An 18552-nucleotide genomic window follows, 5' to 3' on the forward strand; every position below is an offset into this window, starting at 1 on the left:
TCAAGGAGCCCTACAGATAATACTATATCTTTATACATTTAATGAATCAAGATTTAATCTTCAATCTGCTGCACCACCACCACGGGAAATGAATAAGTGTACAGTCAGGACGTCCTTATTGTAAAACCAACCATTCGCAAGAGGACACAGTGTGAAGGCGGCTTAAGTCCTCATCAAAGATCAATAACTATAAACATGATTATGTTTATATAACTTTATGAGCATCCACACCAACAGACGACAACATTGTGCTATCATTTAATTATGTTTGATCATTTTTCAGCTGTAAAAATCAATCTAAAAGTGATCCCAGCTAGCACTAGGTGGTATATTGGGTTTTGGTAATTTCAGATGCGGCTGCTGACTTCTTTTCCGAGGAGGCACGGATGTGAAACTCGTCAAAACATTGTCGTGTGTGGATCGTCATGTCAAAATATGTGAACCTATAGACCCTTTAACAGCTCACGTGATCAAATAGCCTGGGCGCGCATTTTGGCAACGGATGTGGTGTTGTTTCCCAGTGGTTCTAATGTGTTAGCAACTCAGAAAGTTTATCAAAACGGTTTTCCAGCATCAAAATGCCTGGTTGTTGTGTTTGGTTGCACTAATATTACATACTAATATACGTATATATGTATTATATTTGGCCATCTGCTAACGTCTTCTATCCACTCCACTATAGTACACGGATCTGGTAGCTGTGTTGAAAAAGTTGATAAGTCAACTTTTTAAAAATAACTTTGTGTTGCTTCACTGCTGATTCTTGCCATACTTTCGTTGCCAAAATGCGCGCGCAAACGTTGCCACGTCATCATTGTGTATAAACAGTAAAAGGGTTTATGTGCATTGCACATCAAGTCAAAATATGTTCCTGCTACAGTCGCATCGTAATGGTTTATGATAAAAGAGACAATCGTGTTTGCTAGATAGTTGCTCAATCTCCTTATTATCTCCTTGTTATCGTCTTTGGTGTGACTGGGCTTTAACACAACTACTTGCCGCATAAGTATTTGGAAAAAATACTAATCCACGTTAATTGTTAAGCAATTAAGTAGCACCAATAAAGTAGTCCACATGATTTGTGCTGGTTATTCGATTGAACGGTATATATTCGACTGTTGGATGATGTGACTGACCAATCAGAATTGAGTATTCCAGATAATGCCTGCTATAGCACCCCTGGCTGCAATGCTGAGATAACACACTTTCGTTGCTTTGTGAATTGCAGTCAGACATTTCAGACATTGCATAGTTAAATGTATTCACATATGTGAATAAAGAATGTTTAGGTCCTTTTGTGCATCTTGTTAGTTTTTCCACTGCTGATTTCAATTTATAAAACATTATTTTGACAGTACAAATATAATAGGCAAAAATAAACCTCTGTGTTTATGTGTGGGATCATTAACTCTTGGGTGGCATTTTGCTGGTGTAAAAGTCTCTGCAGGTTTGGCAGCAGCGCTGGTACCAGCGCATGTCCTGGCACAGGTTCTTCTCTCGGACCACCTTGCAATATACCGCCCACTGGTCTCCTGTGCACTTGTATGTCAACGCAGCTGTCAGGAATGAAACAAAGAAAAGACATGGTATAAATTAAGCACATGGTATAAATAAAGTCTTAAAAATGCCATAAAAATGACAAAAATATGTAATTTGTGTTGATTATAATGGTTATAGACTAAGCCTTCAAAGAAACATTACTTAAACTTTTATTTATAGCATTGAGGACACTACGACATCAAGGACACTACGTCAGTCTATGGACAAAACTTTAAAAATTTTTGTGCCAAAAATACAGAAATTTTTTATCGTCTTTGTGTTCACTATAGGCACAGAAACACCTCATTTTTTATCATTCGTTTTAGGAACCTCTTTATTATCATTAGAAAGTGAAAAATACTATAATTTTAATTTGCATAAGCGACAATCACGTCCGTGCCAGACAAGGCATAAAAATTGCGACTTTAGCTGGGTTCTCATTTTTGTGTGGATAGATTACCGAAATTTCAAGAACAGCTTATCTGTTAAAATAATTAAGTTTTTGGATGCAGATGTGTTATCTTTGTCAATATTAAAGAAACCAAAGTGATATTTTCACAGAATGATCTTTACTTTATATCTTTATATCTCTCAATAGGTATTGTTTCGGAATAGTGAAAACTTGTAACTTGGTATAAGCAACTTACAAATTGTTTCCTAATCTTTGTAAGTAACTTTAGATAAAAGTGACTGCTAAATGCCTAAATTTAAATGTAATGTAAATGAAATAATTTGTATAAAAAAACAGAAAAATAATGAACACCCACGGACCATTTCTCAACCAATCAGAATAAAGCATTCAACAGGCCCGTGGAATAAGTTCAGTTCAATTCAGTACATAATTTTTTTAATCAAATGAATTAAACTGAAAAGTAACTTGCATTACTTTTTTAAAAAAAGTAACTCAAATATTAATGTGTACATTTATAAAGAAATGCGTTCCTTTACTCGTTACTTCAGAAAAGTAATATTATTATGTAATGCAAGTTACTTGTAATGCGTTACCCCCAACACTGAAGATCGATATATTATAGCAACAGGCCTAATTTTAAGATGATGACTTGGCAACATACTGTACATGTACTTACTGAGATGAACAGATTTATGAAACGCAAATGTTAAAAGCAAATATGGCTCTGTTTCAAAACCTAGTGAGCTACCTTGCTTTCTGCTGCCTACATAGGCAGCTACATAGGCAAAGGGACTGATCTGGATTACTAGATAGGCAACAAATCATAGAAATAAAAATTGGATGCTGAAATGAACTCGTGCTGTTCACACAGTATGCGTAAATCTGGTTTTATAAAATTCTCTCTACGATTATCTGTCCTAAAATGTTGCCCTTATAAGCAGCTCAGCAGGTTTTGGACCACAGCGGAAATATTAATAATTCATTAAACTAAAAATATCATAGCTAATTGAAACACTAGCAATACCCTGAAAAACGCAGTGATGAAAACAAACAGTGGCTTAGATCTCAAGCATGATAAAAGAATATGAAAACAAACATTGTTTTCCTCATGTTTCACGTCATTAACTAAATGATGAAGTCTTACCGAGTCTAGGGGACGTGATGGTGTTGACGTTGACTTTGACATTACACATCCCCTGTTGACACTGTCTGTATGCGGGTGGCTTCTGAACTCCTGGACAGTCGCTGCCATGGCGACCTGTCACTATGTGCATACACTGAACAACTCTGGATTGCAAGCCCCGCCCACATGATGATGAGCACTGAAAGAAATCGATTGACACTGACATTTCATCATAGATGAAAAACTATATTTTCCACATTACATCCATCTCTGTCAGCTTGAAATGACAGGACTCATTTTATCCATCAAAACATTCACCAAGGGCAAAGTAACATTTCTGAGGTTCTTTCAAGTAGATTTAGAAAATGACATTTTTGTGTTTTTTTCTATAGTGTGTTTTTTGTTGATTGATTTGGCTTTGGGCTAATTCTCATTTTTTTTAAACTGTATAGCACATTTACATGTTCAAATTAAAAACTGTTTTCCATTTTTTTCAGTAGATTTTTTTTACGTAGTTATATATTGTAGTGTTTTTACATTTTTAAATTATTAATGTACATTTTAAGATTTAATTGTAATTATTTAATTGTTTTCATCAACTAACGAACCCCCTGCAATTTCCCCGCAAACCACAAGGGGCCAGTTGCACCAGCTGGGCGTAAACCCGGTCGTAAGACTATTCTGGACGTAAAATGCGATTTACGTCGGACATAGAATTCACACCTGTTGCACCCTCTAGCCGTATTGCACGTCTGAGACTTAAAGGTGCTCTAAGCGAATTCACGCGTTTTAGACCATAAAACATTTTTTGTTACATACAGCAAACATCTCCTTACTATCTGCTTGCTGCCTGTCTGCTGATCAAACTGTAAAAAAACGCGATCTCTGTAGACAGCCCAGGCTGTACAAACTTCAATATACACACAGTGGCCAAACCTGCACCACGAAACAAAACAAAGTTTTCCAGCCAATAAACGCCAAGAAGGATTTGGGGGTTGGGTTTGGGCGCGTTCATGAAAGCACAGAAGGGAGGGGGAGGGGGAGGAGTTAACTACACTCAGTTTGTTTGAAAACACATTTCAAAAATCAACACACCGATTTGCTTAGAATGCCTTTAAAGCAACACTAAAGGGTTTTTGCTCTTTGCTCCCCCTACAGGTTTGAAGCGGAATTGTCCATTACCACTGTCGTAAATAATTTAGCCTACTGCAGCAAAGCTGGCTCTGATTGGATTGTAGGTCTGCCGTAAAGCAAGTTTTTGTAGTTTTCACTCGAACTACAGGACCGCGACCCGACGGTTGGAAATTTCTTTAGTGCGGTTTTGGCCGATAGAGGGCTGCAAAGCGAATGTGAAAGTGCCAGTCACCCTGTTTCGAGTGGATGAACCACTGAAACTTTTTTGGAAAGGTTATTTAAGGTAAAAAAAACTCTTTGGTGTTTTTTGGTGTTAAACTTACGTCTAGTCAAGGGTAGGCGTAAGAATAAAGTATTGACTTTTTTCTGTGTCAAAAAAGAAATAACGAATTGTGCAGAGACATTGGCCCGTCTAATGCACAGAATACGTGACACGCGCATCTTGAGGGAGAGCGCACTGGTAAACATGAGAAAAGCTCTCATATGTCATCTTTTAGCTGGTGGCAAAAAGTGTATGTTTTTAACCATAGTAAACTTGAATGGCATCTAAATATCACCGAGGTTAAATGAATACGCGGGGGCGCGCATCATCTACGCTCAGTGTAGCTGCGTCTGGTCGTAGTTTCAGATGGTGCAACAGGAGTAAATATTTATCACAATGTCAAGCCCGACGTAGGACTTACACCCAACTTTTTTACATCCGGCTGGTGAAACCGGCCCCAGGGGTTTGTGAACCCCAGTTTGGGAAACCCTGCGGTAGTTTATGATTTAATCAGAAGGAAAAATGTACAGTGGTTTTTCAAGTTAGAAATCGCAGATAATAAGCAAACAAAAATCCACCAAGTGCACGATTACAATTACATTACACACCGTGTGGTGTCTTTACAAGTTCTTTACAGGATGTGTGTGAATGCATTGGAATATAGTGCATAAATAAAGTAACTACTGTAATTGTAGTTCCTTGTTAAATTCATAACTTTAATGGGGTAACAGTGGATCCTTCTCACGTTTGTGATTTGTTTTTGCACCACACCATTGTTTCTTATTTTTCCCTGAAACATTAAATTATGCATCGTGGCGGTAGGCCAGTGTGTTGTTGTTGTGTGGCAGGATTTAGGTGTGCGTGGTTTACCCGCTAATAAGGTAGACCTGGCAGCATTTGATTTACATTACTTTATTCAGTACTTTGTCAAAGCTTTAATGGGGTTTTCTGTAGCATTTATGGTCACTCATATAAACTGTTGTATGGAAAAGACTTTCATCATTCTGCTTTCTGCTGAAAAAGAACCACATACAGGTTTGGAATGACATGAGGGAATTAATAATAAACTTTTCATTTAATTGAACTGTCGACTCAGGAGGAGGCTGTAGTTTCTGACTCTGAACTAATGCTAGTCTTTGTATTAAAGGCAGGGGGTGTTAATGGTACCCTAATGAGCAATGTTATCTCCAGGCAAAACTTTCAGTTTCCACTTTTCTGTTATGAAACAAATCAGTTAATGAGCCTGGCCGGATCTCATTGTCTGCTGTAAGCGCTCAACGCCTCTCAAACATCTTTGGGCTTCACTTGACATTTCTTTTGATGATGCCTTATAATGACACTATATTAATGCAAACCACTATACATCACAGCTTGGATGAGAGAACACAGATGGCTCTGCACGACATTCCTCCAAACCCTCTTACACATCTACACCCCATCAAGACCCTTGAAGTAAGCAAATAAGCGATGTCTTGTGGTACCTACACAAAGTCATTCTCCAGCTCGTTCACCATGACTTTGATGTTTATGTTTTAAGCATAAAGGCATCTGCTAAATGCCTTAAATGAGTCATATGACCCGATTTTAGTTTAAAGTTTCAAATCCAAAGAGATCTTCTTTTTAAAAGCAAAGCCTCATTCACGCCTACCTAAAACGGCTAGCTCAAACACGCATATGCAGTTAGACGTCATACTGGTTTGAACATTGGCATAACACCGCCCTAATGTATACGCAAAGATAGAGGGTGTAACTTTCAATCACGCTGTAGTAATGTTGTTTCCGCCATGTCGAGTGGATGCTGTGTGTTTTGTTTGGCCGTCCAATAGAGAAAACAACAAAAAACCTGGGATTAGGTTTTATTTACAACGCTGTTTCAGAACAACACAGCCCAAATGTTCGATTGTGTGCTGAGCATTATAGGACAACTTTCTAAACATGGGAAAGTTACGAGGCTGGATGTACACCAAGGCTTTGTCTAAAAAGTGGAGCAATTCCAAGTTTGCAACTACACTCTGGTTCTTCTGACGGACAGCCGATGTTTTCATATTTAATTAATTTCCTACTGATGATTCAAACGCAAGTTTTGTATGGTAATATGGTAGTAAAGACGATATTATCTCCTGGCTTTCACTATTGCTTTGGGAGCTCCATCTTTCAAACATGGTACTAAGGATCATCACATTTCCATTTACATAATTGAGGTATTTGGCCAATCACAACGCACTGGATTGCTATGATACCAAACGTGACGCGAAAACACCGTAGATCACTGATTGGTCTGAGAGAATCGTCACTTCCAGCATCATCGCTATAATGTAAAGATTAGCTTTACCTTAGCTTGCGCTGTCTCGAGCAAACATGTTGTCATCTGTGCTCTGCTATAAGTTCCCAAACTCCCTTTAAGGCTATATCCACATGAAGCCAGTGCATTCCCTATCCGATCATTTTTTTTCCTTGCTCTAAAAAAATATGCCGGACCAGTATGGGGCGCTGTAATTCTGCCACAGATATACACTATACACGGAGAAGAAGACTTTGAGCATGCGCATAGCCAACGTATGGTGTTGTCCATTATCGCTTGTTGGTCACCACAATTGCATAGAAGCAATAGATTTTGCTGTAATAAAGCTAGTAGGCTTTAGTAGCTTCTGTAGCACGAACACAATCACGTAGTCTGCTGTTATTGTTGTTGCTGTTACGTGTGACGCTTCCGAAACGTGATGTGATGACGTTTTCGCTTCACAAAATATACGGATTGGCTGTACAGACGAAACCGCAAGGGTGTCATCTTCAGATTTATCCACTTTAGGACCTGGTTTCAAAAAATAGCGGATTCAGTCTCCCAAAACGCCGGATCCGTGTGGATGAAATGCCAATACAATAACAAATTTATACGTATACAGTGATACGCGTCTCCGTGTGGACAGCCCCTAAGTGATGAAAAACATCCACAGGTTGAGAACCAGGAAAACCATACCAGTTTTTTCCAGACTTGCAGTTTGTAGCGGTACATTAGCAACACACGTGCGCATTATATGTGTATATGCAACTTAAATGAGGCTCAGTGGGGCGCGTCAAATGACGACGCCACCAGTGTTTGTGCAGAAACTGTCATGTGATACAGAGGTAGTGATAAACACGATGTGCAAACATCTTTGTGGTGGTCAATTTTAATTTGTGGCAGACTGAAAAATAAATAAATGTATGGAGATGTTTAGCATTCCAACAATTCTCTCACTTGTATGATACAGTAGCAGGAGCGCAAATATAACGACACGCCCTATAATCCCTCCCACTGCGAAGTGTTACTTAACTCGATGGAAAAGCTAACCAAGCAAAAGTGAGGTGAGCTGACCCGACCTGACCCAAACCAAACCCTGGGGTACTATGCAATGGAAAAGCCCCATAAGAGGTGCTACAAAAATGTACGGTATGTGGAAAATAATGCGTTTTTTAAACATGAACCACGCCAACACTTTGTATTACACCAAATAAACAAAGTGATGTGATTTTTAGCCACGAAATATGGGCCCTTTAATGTAAATCCAAATGGAAACCACCTTTATAAATATTTCAACATTTTTGCGCACTTCAACCTAACTGCATTTGATATATCATTCGATATGCCTGACGCAACTGACAAAATGAAATTACAATATATTCAATTCAATTTTAAATATACACACACCTGTGACTGCACAATAACTAAATCTATTTTGATACTTGGTATTTTAAACACAATAAGAGTAACAATCAAACCAATTGTTACCCAACTTATAAAACAATGAAGCATCCACTGTTCCAGAAACAGTAGAAACTCTATGTATGTTTTGATCATGGTTCTGAATCTGATCTTTTTATTTGCTTATTTTTTCATTGTCTGAATATTAGCCGTGATCCTGCACATAAGGTTAAGACCCAAACAAAGTTTTTCCAAAAACCCAGCAGCACAATTTAAAAAACAACTCTCAGTGAATATTTAAAGGATTTTAATAAACTTCAACTTTGACAGTACAGAAACTAATTCAGCTTTTGTTGCCAACCTTAATCGATTTACCATTGAGTTTGCTTTATTTGACTCTTGTGAAAGTACATTTCTGAACCCGAATACCAATACCATACAAATGAACTCTTTTACCGTTCGCGACTGCTAACAGAGTAATCTGTCCTGACCTGTGGAAGTGAGCTGATACTGATTATATTAGTTTTCAACTTTGTTTCTCCCAGTCACACTTATTATGCTATGATGCATGTCTCGCTGTTGCTTTTCTCCAAATAAATTGCATTCAAAGAGCATTTTTACATTACTTGCAATATAACTGGGAAAGACAGTAATATGCTATTCTGTGTGTGTAAAATTTAAAGAGACAAATCCTTAATAACATTGAAACTGTTCATAAAAATGTTCCTTTTTCAAAACATCACTACTTAAAGTAATATTTGTGTTGCAAAAGGACCCCAAAAACAAACAACTATAGGCCAATCATTCAAAATACTAAAATATACTTATATTTAAATCCAAAAAATACAATGGGTCAGTGGTCAAGAAAGATAGATGCTATGCAACTTGTTACTATGGTTACAGACGACACGAACATGTTTCCAAAGTGGCAAAAAAGGAAAATAAAGCACCATACTTTTTTCAATGCCATACAAATCCTTGCTTTACAAGGGATGACAGGCTGTAGAAATCAGTGTGGCAGCATTAGTGTTAAGCTCTGCCTGTCGTCTTAGTCTAGTAAACAACTCATCAAGAGTGTGACTTATATAGGCTTGAGTGATTTGAGAGCGGCTTGCTGATCCAGACATGATATCGCGCAAACTGGCGTCTAACCCAAACACCTGACAGAAAAAAATCGAATGCACTAATCAAACGCAGGGCATGTCTCCTTCTAGAGAAGTCACTGTTGTACTAGAAATATGATAAAAATATGGCAGAAATGCTCAGATTACGTTCAGACTGGTTTCAATTGAAACTGCTTGAAATAAAAGCCCCCGTCAGTGGAAAAGAAATGCAGAAAAACATTGCAAATCTCATGGCAAATGAATTTCAGAATTTTGTATAACTGTAATGTTTGAAAAAATGGTCAAAATATGTTCCTCAGCTGTCACTGGGGATATCCCCTTTAATAAGGTCCTAATACATACCATTAGGTACAGGCCAAAATCAGTATTATATCAGGTCAGTATTTAAAAGTAAATTCTTAATTTTACACAAAATGCAATATCCGCCATGTTATTCTGTCATGTTTTCTCCCTTTTTTCCCAAAACGCAATAAACGCCACTCCTCTTTTTCGCGGAATGCAAATAACAAATAACAGCACACCATTCCATGCATTGTAAACAAAAATTGGCGTCGCTTTGAGTATACAAAATCCTCATCTTGTACTTCGTGATCAACAAACAAACAAAAACTAAATAATACTTTAATGGCATTGATAAACCTGTGATGGTGTCTTTGATGGGAAAGAAACGTAAGCCATCAACATCTAATTATTTACACGAGAGGCACCTGGGAGCCGGTTGCTTGTTCTCCAGACAGCATCAAGCTTCTGTCATGCTAACATATATATATATATATATATATATATATATATATATATATATATATCTTTGTGGTACCAACCTCTGATAAACTATTGAACTCTTTAGGTCCAAAGGTGTACTTTGTTGAAAGTACTATGGTACATATTTTGATCATTTGTGACCCTGGACCCTGGAGTAAATTATTTTGAAATTGAGATTCATATATCATCTGAATATTTGCTGTGATCCTGCACATAAGGTTAAGACCCAAACAAAGTTTCTTTAACTCATTCACCGCCATTGACGAGTTATCTCGTCAATTATGAGTTAATATTTAAAGCGTAACTAAACCCCTGGTCGGAGCCTGACTCCACCCACTGCAATATTTGAAAAATGCAAGAAAAGTGGGCAGATCCCAACGGAGATAGAGGGGACGAACTAAGTGTGTGGTGAGATCGTAACAAGGGCGTGGTGAGCTTGAACCTGCTTACGTCACGAGTCATTTCTTGGACCCAACATCCAATAGGAAAATTCAACTGCAGTAGCCACCGTTCAACCTCAAGAGGGCAGCACTCAGACGTTTTTACACCATATATTGTAGTATTGAAACACTTTATATCCAAATGTCAAAAAACTTACTAAAATCAATGAACAGCACTAATAAAACATCATTCTTACAGATCATTAACTAAAAAAAGTTGGTTTGGGGTTTAGTTACTCTTTAACTAATAAATATGCCTTTCTGGAAGAAATTCAAAGTGAAAGTGTAATACCACTTTTATCCACTAGCCCAAACCGAATTTATCAAAAACGGAAGTTAAAAAGATTTAATGATTTATTTTAACTGCCTTTATGTTTGATAGTCATTCTGAGTCTGATCTCTAACATAAATTCCTTTACAAAAACGCAATTGTTTAAGCTTTTTGCTCAAAATGTTGTATTTTTGAAGAGAAATATCCATATTTCAGTGGTTAAATTAAGTGGAAAAAGTAAATATATAATGAAACGTTTTTTTTTTCCCATTTTGTTTGTTTGTTTGTTTGTTTTTTGTTTGTTTGAAAGCAGAAGGTGTGTTCTTTAATTTGATATAATTTGTATGTTTATATATTTATAGAAGATAATTTTTCCTGCAAGGAATTTTGTGAAACTTTTGTTAAAATCACAAAAATGCAGGTGGGCAACTTTTCTCAAAAAGGCAGGCGGTGAATGAGTTAAAAACCCAGCAGCACAATTTAATCAACAACTCTCAGCGAATATTTAAAATATTTTAATAAACTTCAAGCTAAATAAAATTTTTTAAATGAAATAAAATAAAAAACTAGCTTGTCATGATGTATTGTTTGTTAGGATAGGATAGGAAATCACCTTTAAAGTTGTCCAAATTAAGTCCTTAGCACTTTTATATAGGAAGATAAAAAGAAAAAAGTAGGAAATTCATTTAGATTCATGATCATTTTGACCCATACAGTGTATTTTTGGCTATTGCTACAAATATACCCGTGCTACTTCTGATTGGTTTTGTGGTCAACAATTTTTTTCTGACAGTGTACTGTAAAACAGTAGTTTTTGATTTTTTGTTGACTTGAATTTACTCACTTATATTCCCGTGCAAATCTTCTGAAGGATATAAAGTCAAATTTATTGCAATCTTTCAGTTCATTAATAAACATAATATCTAATTGTCATTTTGTGCCAGTAATAACAATGTGGTCCCCGTAATTGAAAAAAGAGGACACTCACAGCCCGGATAAAAGGGAACAGCTGCCAAATCATTTCATTTTAAATTGGCTGTTTCTTTAAAGCAGTCAGTTCAAGTCATGTCGGCCACACAGACTGAAAGGGTAATATTCATCTGTGTAAATCCCTGCTTGTAATAGTCTGGCAAGATTCAGTAGTCATTTATGTTGTGATAGCTGGTCTGTCCACGGAGGCTCTGTGGATTGCATTACAGAGAGGAAGAAACTCTACAGAGGAAACATCTGTTCTTTAGATAGATAACAACAAACACAGAAATAGAACAAGCTTTCTGTACCTATATTCAGTAACGAGAGTGAGATTTTTTTCTGTTTTATTTTGTCCCAAAAAAGCTACAGCCGACACAAGCAAATGTAGAACCTTGTATACTGGATACTGAGTTTACTTCGATACGTGTAAAAACAAGCCATGCCAGCCTGTATGTTACCACTCTTTACTCTGAGCACAACAAATATTAAATGAAATGAGTCTTACTGTTTTTATCCTTAAATATTTGGTCTGTCAACCTTGTGCTACAGCAGCACATCTCTCTGGCATAGTGTCAATATGTTTTCTCAAAACTTTATTAGTAATGTTACGCCTTCTGCAACTCCAGCCAATGGCTTATTTTGACATTTGATTTAAAGCATTTGGATTTATTTCAGTTTATTATTTGACTTTTATTGTTCACTGTATTTTTCGTGCAAGATTTGGCAACACTAGTAAATAAACGCTTGTGCCCCTGCCATTTTCTGCATCGCGCATAAAAAAAACGTTTTTCATTAGAGACCTGTCATGTCCATGATGCACGTTTAAATACTTCATCAACAACTAGTTGTTCAGTTAAGCCTGGTTCACACGGCAGGATAATTAGGCCGATTTTAGCCCCGATTCACCCTTTCCGACAATCTTAAGGATGCTCCGATTATCGTTAAATAATCTGATCAGATATTCCTGCGGTGTGTGGTGTGTTAAGACTGCTCTCGTCTACTCGGAAGGACCTCAGGACCGCTCCGATCTCAAATCGGGGATATCCAACATGTTGGATTTTTTGGTCTGATTTCTTCTTGTGTGTGGTGTCTCCCCGGGACAAACGAGCAGGCAGCCTGTGGACTACGACGTGTAGCCAATCAGAAAGTGATGTGACGAGGCAGCGATGAAGCACCGGGAAACAAAATCAAAACAGCCGGCGGCATGGTGCACCAGAAAGTCCGGTTGACGTCGGAGATGGAGGACCAATTCGTCGACCTGTGGCAACACCGTGAATGTTTGTGCAACGTTTCGTGTAAAGAATATTATAACCGATCAATGCATCCAACTATGGGCTAGACCAAGGGTAAAACAGAAATTGCGATTTGCGTTAAGCGCACGTTAATAAAATGAGTGGCGTTAAAACGATTTTTAAATGAAAAGTACGTAACAACATTTCTATCAGAAAAAACAACAACTCACTATCATAACATGATGTAGCAAGTATAGTCCATGCTCGCGTTGTCTCTACTTCTTGGACCATCGCCTTTTCTTTTGATAACGTTTTTTTTTTCGGTTAAAAACAAACTACAAAAAAATCGCCACTGCATCCTCTTCGTCCGCCATGATTGTTTACTCTGAAATCATGTTTGATCTCGAGAGATTTTGCGAGATTTCCCATCTGACCTGGGAATGCTCGGGAGTCAAATCGGTTCGTGTATGATGTGTTGATTTTGCCACGTGGCTGCGCACCACTCAATGTACGACCAAAACTGTTAGATCCGTGATGTTTTATCGCTGTGTGTGGGGTCTCTCAGAGTTGGAAAATCGGCCAACGATTTTAAATTTGTCCCATCTGAACCAGCCTTTAGGTTCTGTACACACTACGCAGTGTTTCTACCTGGGAGCTAATTTGGTAGTAGAATGTGGTTGTCATTTCCGTAAATGTGTGAAGTGTGTGTGTGCAGAACAGGATTAAGCCCTAAAAGGTGAAGTGACAACCAAATTTATATGAAGTGTCTATGAGGCCAAAGGTTCATTAAAGGGAAACTTCTTTTTTTGAAAATATACTCATGTTCCCCTAGAGCAAAACATTTGATTTTTACAGTTTTGAAATCCATTCAGCTGGTCTCTGGGTCTGGCGGAACTGCTTTTAGCATAGCTTAGCATAATCCATTGAATCTGATTAGACCATTAGCATCGTGCTCAAAAATGACCAAAGTGTTTCTATATTTTTCCTATTTAAAACTTCTCTGTCGGTCTTAGAGCAGATTGTAACTACAGAAGAGTCAAGTTTTAAATAGGAAAAATATTGGTCATTTTTGAGCACGATGCTAATGGTCTAATCAGATTCAATGGATTGTGCTAAGCTATGCTAAAAGCGGTTTCGCCAGACCAAGAGACCAGCTGAATGGATTTCAAAATGGTAAAAATAAAATGTTTAACTCTAGGAGAGCTGGAAAATGAAACTATTTTCAAAAAAGTGGAGTGTCCCTTTAAGGTGAAAAAAGGTTATTCAGATTATAAAAATGTATAAAAGAAATGGTTCTTTAAAGAACCTTTGACTAAATGGTTATTTGAGGAAACCAAAAAGGTTATTCCATGGCATTGCTGTAAAGCACCTTTATAAAGATCATATTCAAAGATTCCTACCAAATTCATATAATTGCAGAAAACCAGTCCTAAATAATCATAATGGAATAAAAAAAATCTAGAAATCACTCTAAGGTCCAACCACAGACTTCTCGTCAGTATGAAAACTGAAACCATATTAGACACAACCTTCAAATGTCTTTCTGAGCCTCCATCTCAGACGAATTCAACATCTGTGGCCACTGATGCAGAGCAGTGGGAAGGTGAATCCAGCACTTAGAAGCTCAGAAAGAAACATAATCCTCAAACAGGAACCTCCTACTGATCCTGAGGCTCCAATTAGCTGTGCACTGTTGAGATGTAATTTAAAAAGTAACAAATTTCAATGTGATTTGCTTATTAGTATAACTAGATGTTATAAGGCAGAAGTGAGGGCTCTTAGTGTAAGCTGCTCTGTAGGTAGCATTTTAAAGGGGCTGTTACTTTTAGGGTCGTCACCAGAACATGCAGAACAGAGGGGCATTCTGTTTTCATGGAAAGGCAAAACTTTTATGACCTAAACAATTCGACATTCAACAAAACAAAACAAAAATCTGTATTTGAAATAGACCAAGTTTTATATTACAACGTAACTCCAAATAACAAGGTCATGCAGACTAGAACTACAACTGTATAAACATCTTATTTAATTTTTATATCTACTGTACATCATGCTACAAACAAACTGCATATTCTAATTAAACAGAACTACTTCTAAAAACAAAAATATAAAAATAATTAAAGGTTCACAGCTGGGGACTTGCAATTGGCTTTGCATTAAAATAAATAATGGGGTGAATCTATATAAGTGAGCACTTCTCCTTTGCCGAGACAATCCATCCACCTCAAATGCTGCTTAATGCACAGGTGTGCCTTAGGCTGAGCCTAATAAAAGGCCACTCTAAAATGTGCAGCTTTACTATATTGGGGGTGGGGTCCAAAAACAGTCAGTATCTGGTTTAAACACCAAAAGTGTTGCACTTATAATTTTGGTCGTGTATGTAAATGCTAATGAACATTTTTAGTCAGTATTTGTGACCGTCACGGAAACCAGTGTCACAAGTTGGCAGCACAAGTTTCGAGAAAATGAGAAACAAAGTTTTTTTTTTTTTTTTTTTGATTTTCGTTTTATTGCAGAATCTGTTAGTTGAGATCACGAAGAAGCCTCTCCATGTTTGAGATAGCAGTTTTTGTACATTTAAAAGCGTACATTTTTCGGTTGAAATCGGCTTGTTTTTCCAGAGATTCTAGCGTGCAGCGGGGGGCGTCATTGTCTGTGTGTATGTTTACATACTGTATAAGCTTGTGTTTTCGCCTCGTCCCTCAGACATGTTTGCTAAGTTGATTGTTTTTCAAATTTAAAAATTGTGCGTCTCCCCAGACTTTAAACAAAGCTCGGGCGAACACAACAGAAGAAAAATAAAAGAAGCTGGGGGGCGTTACAGATAACAGTCAGCCGCCTCGTACGTCAGTCGCGTCACTGACTTTTCACAGCGCCGCAGTCGGATGACGTCAAAGTACCGCGAGAGGGAAATCTTACGGAGTAGTTTCATTTGGACTCGCTCTCGCGGTACTTTGACGTCATGTCTCTGTCAGTTCTTGCAGTGCAGCATGAAGTCAAACACATAATTTACACAGATTGTTGAATTCTTTATATAATTGGCTACATGTTTTGTCTATCAATATTTTCCATGAAGTCATTGGCTGATGGAGGAACGAGCGAGCAATTGGCAACATCTCTAAAGGACATCACGTTTTCAACGGCGCTGTTTGGATTATCTATTATACTACCTCCCTATTTTAAATACAAACTTTGAAGGCGGGTTCATGTGTTTAACGGAACGTACCGGAGTGTAATCTCATATACCCCTACATGTTACGATGTAAATAGTCCTCAGATTGTATATTATATTCTATTACCATACGGTCATGCGAAATCTGATGTAAACAATAGACTATATATCTATATTTCACGAATAATACGCATTTGTGGACAAAAAGATCATTGAATGATTCACACATCTGAAACAGACTGGATTTGACTTGTGATCCCCACAAAGGTAAAAAGTTCTGTTTATTTTTGCATGTTGTCATACGGACTTCTTTCACAAAATACTACATATGATGCTAGAACACCTGTATCTCAATACGGCTTTACAGGGGGTATGGCTTAGCTAAATGAGATGTAAATGAGCCCTATTGTCTCTCCAGGCCGGGAAAAGTGTTAACTCTTCTTTCTCAAATTTCTAAGCATTCTCTTTCTTGAATGTGTTATATTCAAATGGCCACAACTTCTCCAAATCTTATCAGATTTTCATGTGTTACACATCGTTGGAAAGCTTAGAAACTGCACTTGCAGAATCTGTGAATAACTCAAAATGCCCCAGATCCGACTTGTGTCACTACTTTCCGTGACTGGTCACATATTATCTTCTTTTTTAATTATTATTGATCTTAGCTCTGCATTTGACACATTCTCCCATAAGCTCCTTATTTCACCTCTCTCCGACATTTGTATCTCTGGTTCAGCACTGTCCTGGCTTATTTCTTATATTAATGATATACATTTTTATCTCATCATACAGGGGCCATAACTTTAAATTCATATGCTGTTCCTCAAGGTTCAGTCCTGGGTCCACTACTGTTTATTATATACATACTGTATATCCACTTGGTTACATTAAACACAGGCATGGAATTCAATTTCATTTCTATGCTGATTATGTCCAAATCTATCTTACTAGCAGTTCCTATCAGCCACAACTTCCTGACTCACTTATTTCATGCACCAGGGACATCAAGCACTGGTTGCCCTTGGACATTCTTAAATTAAATAATAACAACACCGAAATACGGATGAGTGGCTCTGACAAATCAGTCAATAGGATGGATTTGTCCTTTAAACTGGATAATGATCATGTTAAGCCTTCTAACTTTGTACATAACCTTGTGTGTCTTATTTCACTCATCTCTCTCTTTTGCCTCTCACATCTGTCGTTGTTGTTAAAACCTTGTTTTTCATCTTCGAAAATATTGCACGTCTTCAATCTTCTCTATCTGATACTGAAATCCTAATTCATGCCTTATTCTCACATCCACCAGGCGCAAAGCTCACATAACTCCTGTACTGCATGTTCTTCACTGGTTGCCGTTGGCATCATGTATCCATTTTAAGTTCTTATTGCTTACATTAAAGACATTAAATGGTCTTGCACCTCCTTATCTTTCTGAGCTACTTCACATCTACTCTCCTACAGGTCCCTCAGATTGGCTGAACAGGGTCTTTTGTCCATTCCTCGCTATCGGTTGTCTGATGCAAGTCATTTGGGGCTAATACCCCAAAATTGTAGAATTCTTTACCATTTACTTTCCCTAAACATTTATCTTTGTTTTCCTTCAAGACTCAGCTAAAACGTATCTCTTTAATTTGTACTTTGGAAAAACTTGTACTGTACTGTACAGTATGTTGTATCTGGAAGTATTAACTCTTTCACCGCCATTGACGAGATTTTCCGTCTTTCCGCAATACCACTATTATCCACAAGATATAGTGCGACTTATCGCACTTCCGCAACTTATACAACCCGGAATTAGCGCCTCACGTGAAAGAGAAAGAACTCGGTGTATGTTTTAAAGATCGCTCTGAATCTGATCTCTATCAAAAGTCCTTCACAAAAATTTAATTATCTCAGCTTTTTGCTCAAAATTGGGTGTTTTTAAAGAAACCTACCCATGTTTGAGAGGTGATTACTACCGGAAGGTATTTATTTTCGTTAATAAAGTTTAAATATGGATATTTCTACAACAACACCGCGCGGATTACACTCAGAAGACCTTTGTTTATCATCTTGGAGCCGTTTGGATTTAATTTGTGAAGGATGGACGCACTTTTTTTGGACTTGAAGGTCGTGGACTATGGGTGGACCCCGTAACATTACATTTAATCAACTGAAAGATCTAAAACATTTTATAAAATATCCGAAAATGTGTTTGTCTGAAAAACGATGGACATATGCAACTCGGACAGCTTGGTGGGTGAGTAAATCATGGGTTTAATATCATTTTTGGCCGAACTATCCCTTTAATATCAGACACAAAATAGATAGAATTAGCATGAAAAAGGCTGATGTAGCAAGAGCTTGTTATTTACAAAACGAGAAAGAGAGATAGAAAGAGAGAGAGAATAAGATAGAGAGGCTGTGTCCAAAAAAACTATTAAC

At 37.4% G+C, this 18552-nt stretch overlaps 1 protein-coding gene across 3 annotated transcripts in view; it reads right to left on the minus strand.

Moving 5' to 3' along the window:
• Nucleotides 1–1038: 1038 nt before the first annotated feature.
• adamts17 (ADAM metallopeptidase with thrombospondin type 1 motif, 17) overlaps nucleotides 1039–18552 on the minus strand; it is a 216145-nt gene continuing 198631 nt past the window's right edge. For all 3 annotated transcript variants that reach the window (XM_073811891.1, XM_065294290.2, XM_065294289.2), the window contains 2 exons: nucleotides 3096–3273; nucleotides 1039–1556 (listed from right to left, as the gene is read on the minus strand). In XM_073811891.1, the coding sequence (XP_073667992.1) occupies nucleotides 1405–1556; nucleotides 3096–3273 (330 nt within the window). In that variant the 3' untranslated portion in view covers nucleotides 1039–1404. The remainder of the gene's footprint in view (nucleotides 1557–3095; nucleotides 3274–18552) is intronic.

This window comes from Paramisgurnus dabryanus, chromosome 2 (assembly GCF_030506205.2).
Source record: "Paramisgurnus dabryanus chromosome 2, PD_genome_1.1, whole genome shotgun sequence".
Lineage (NCBI taxonomy): Eukaryota > Metazoa > Chordata > Actinopteri > Cypriniformes > Cobitidae > Paramisgurnus > Paramisgurnus dabryanus.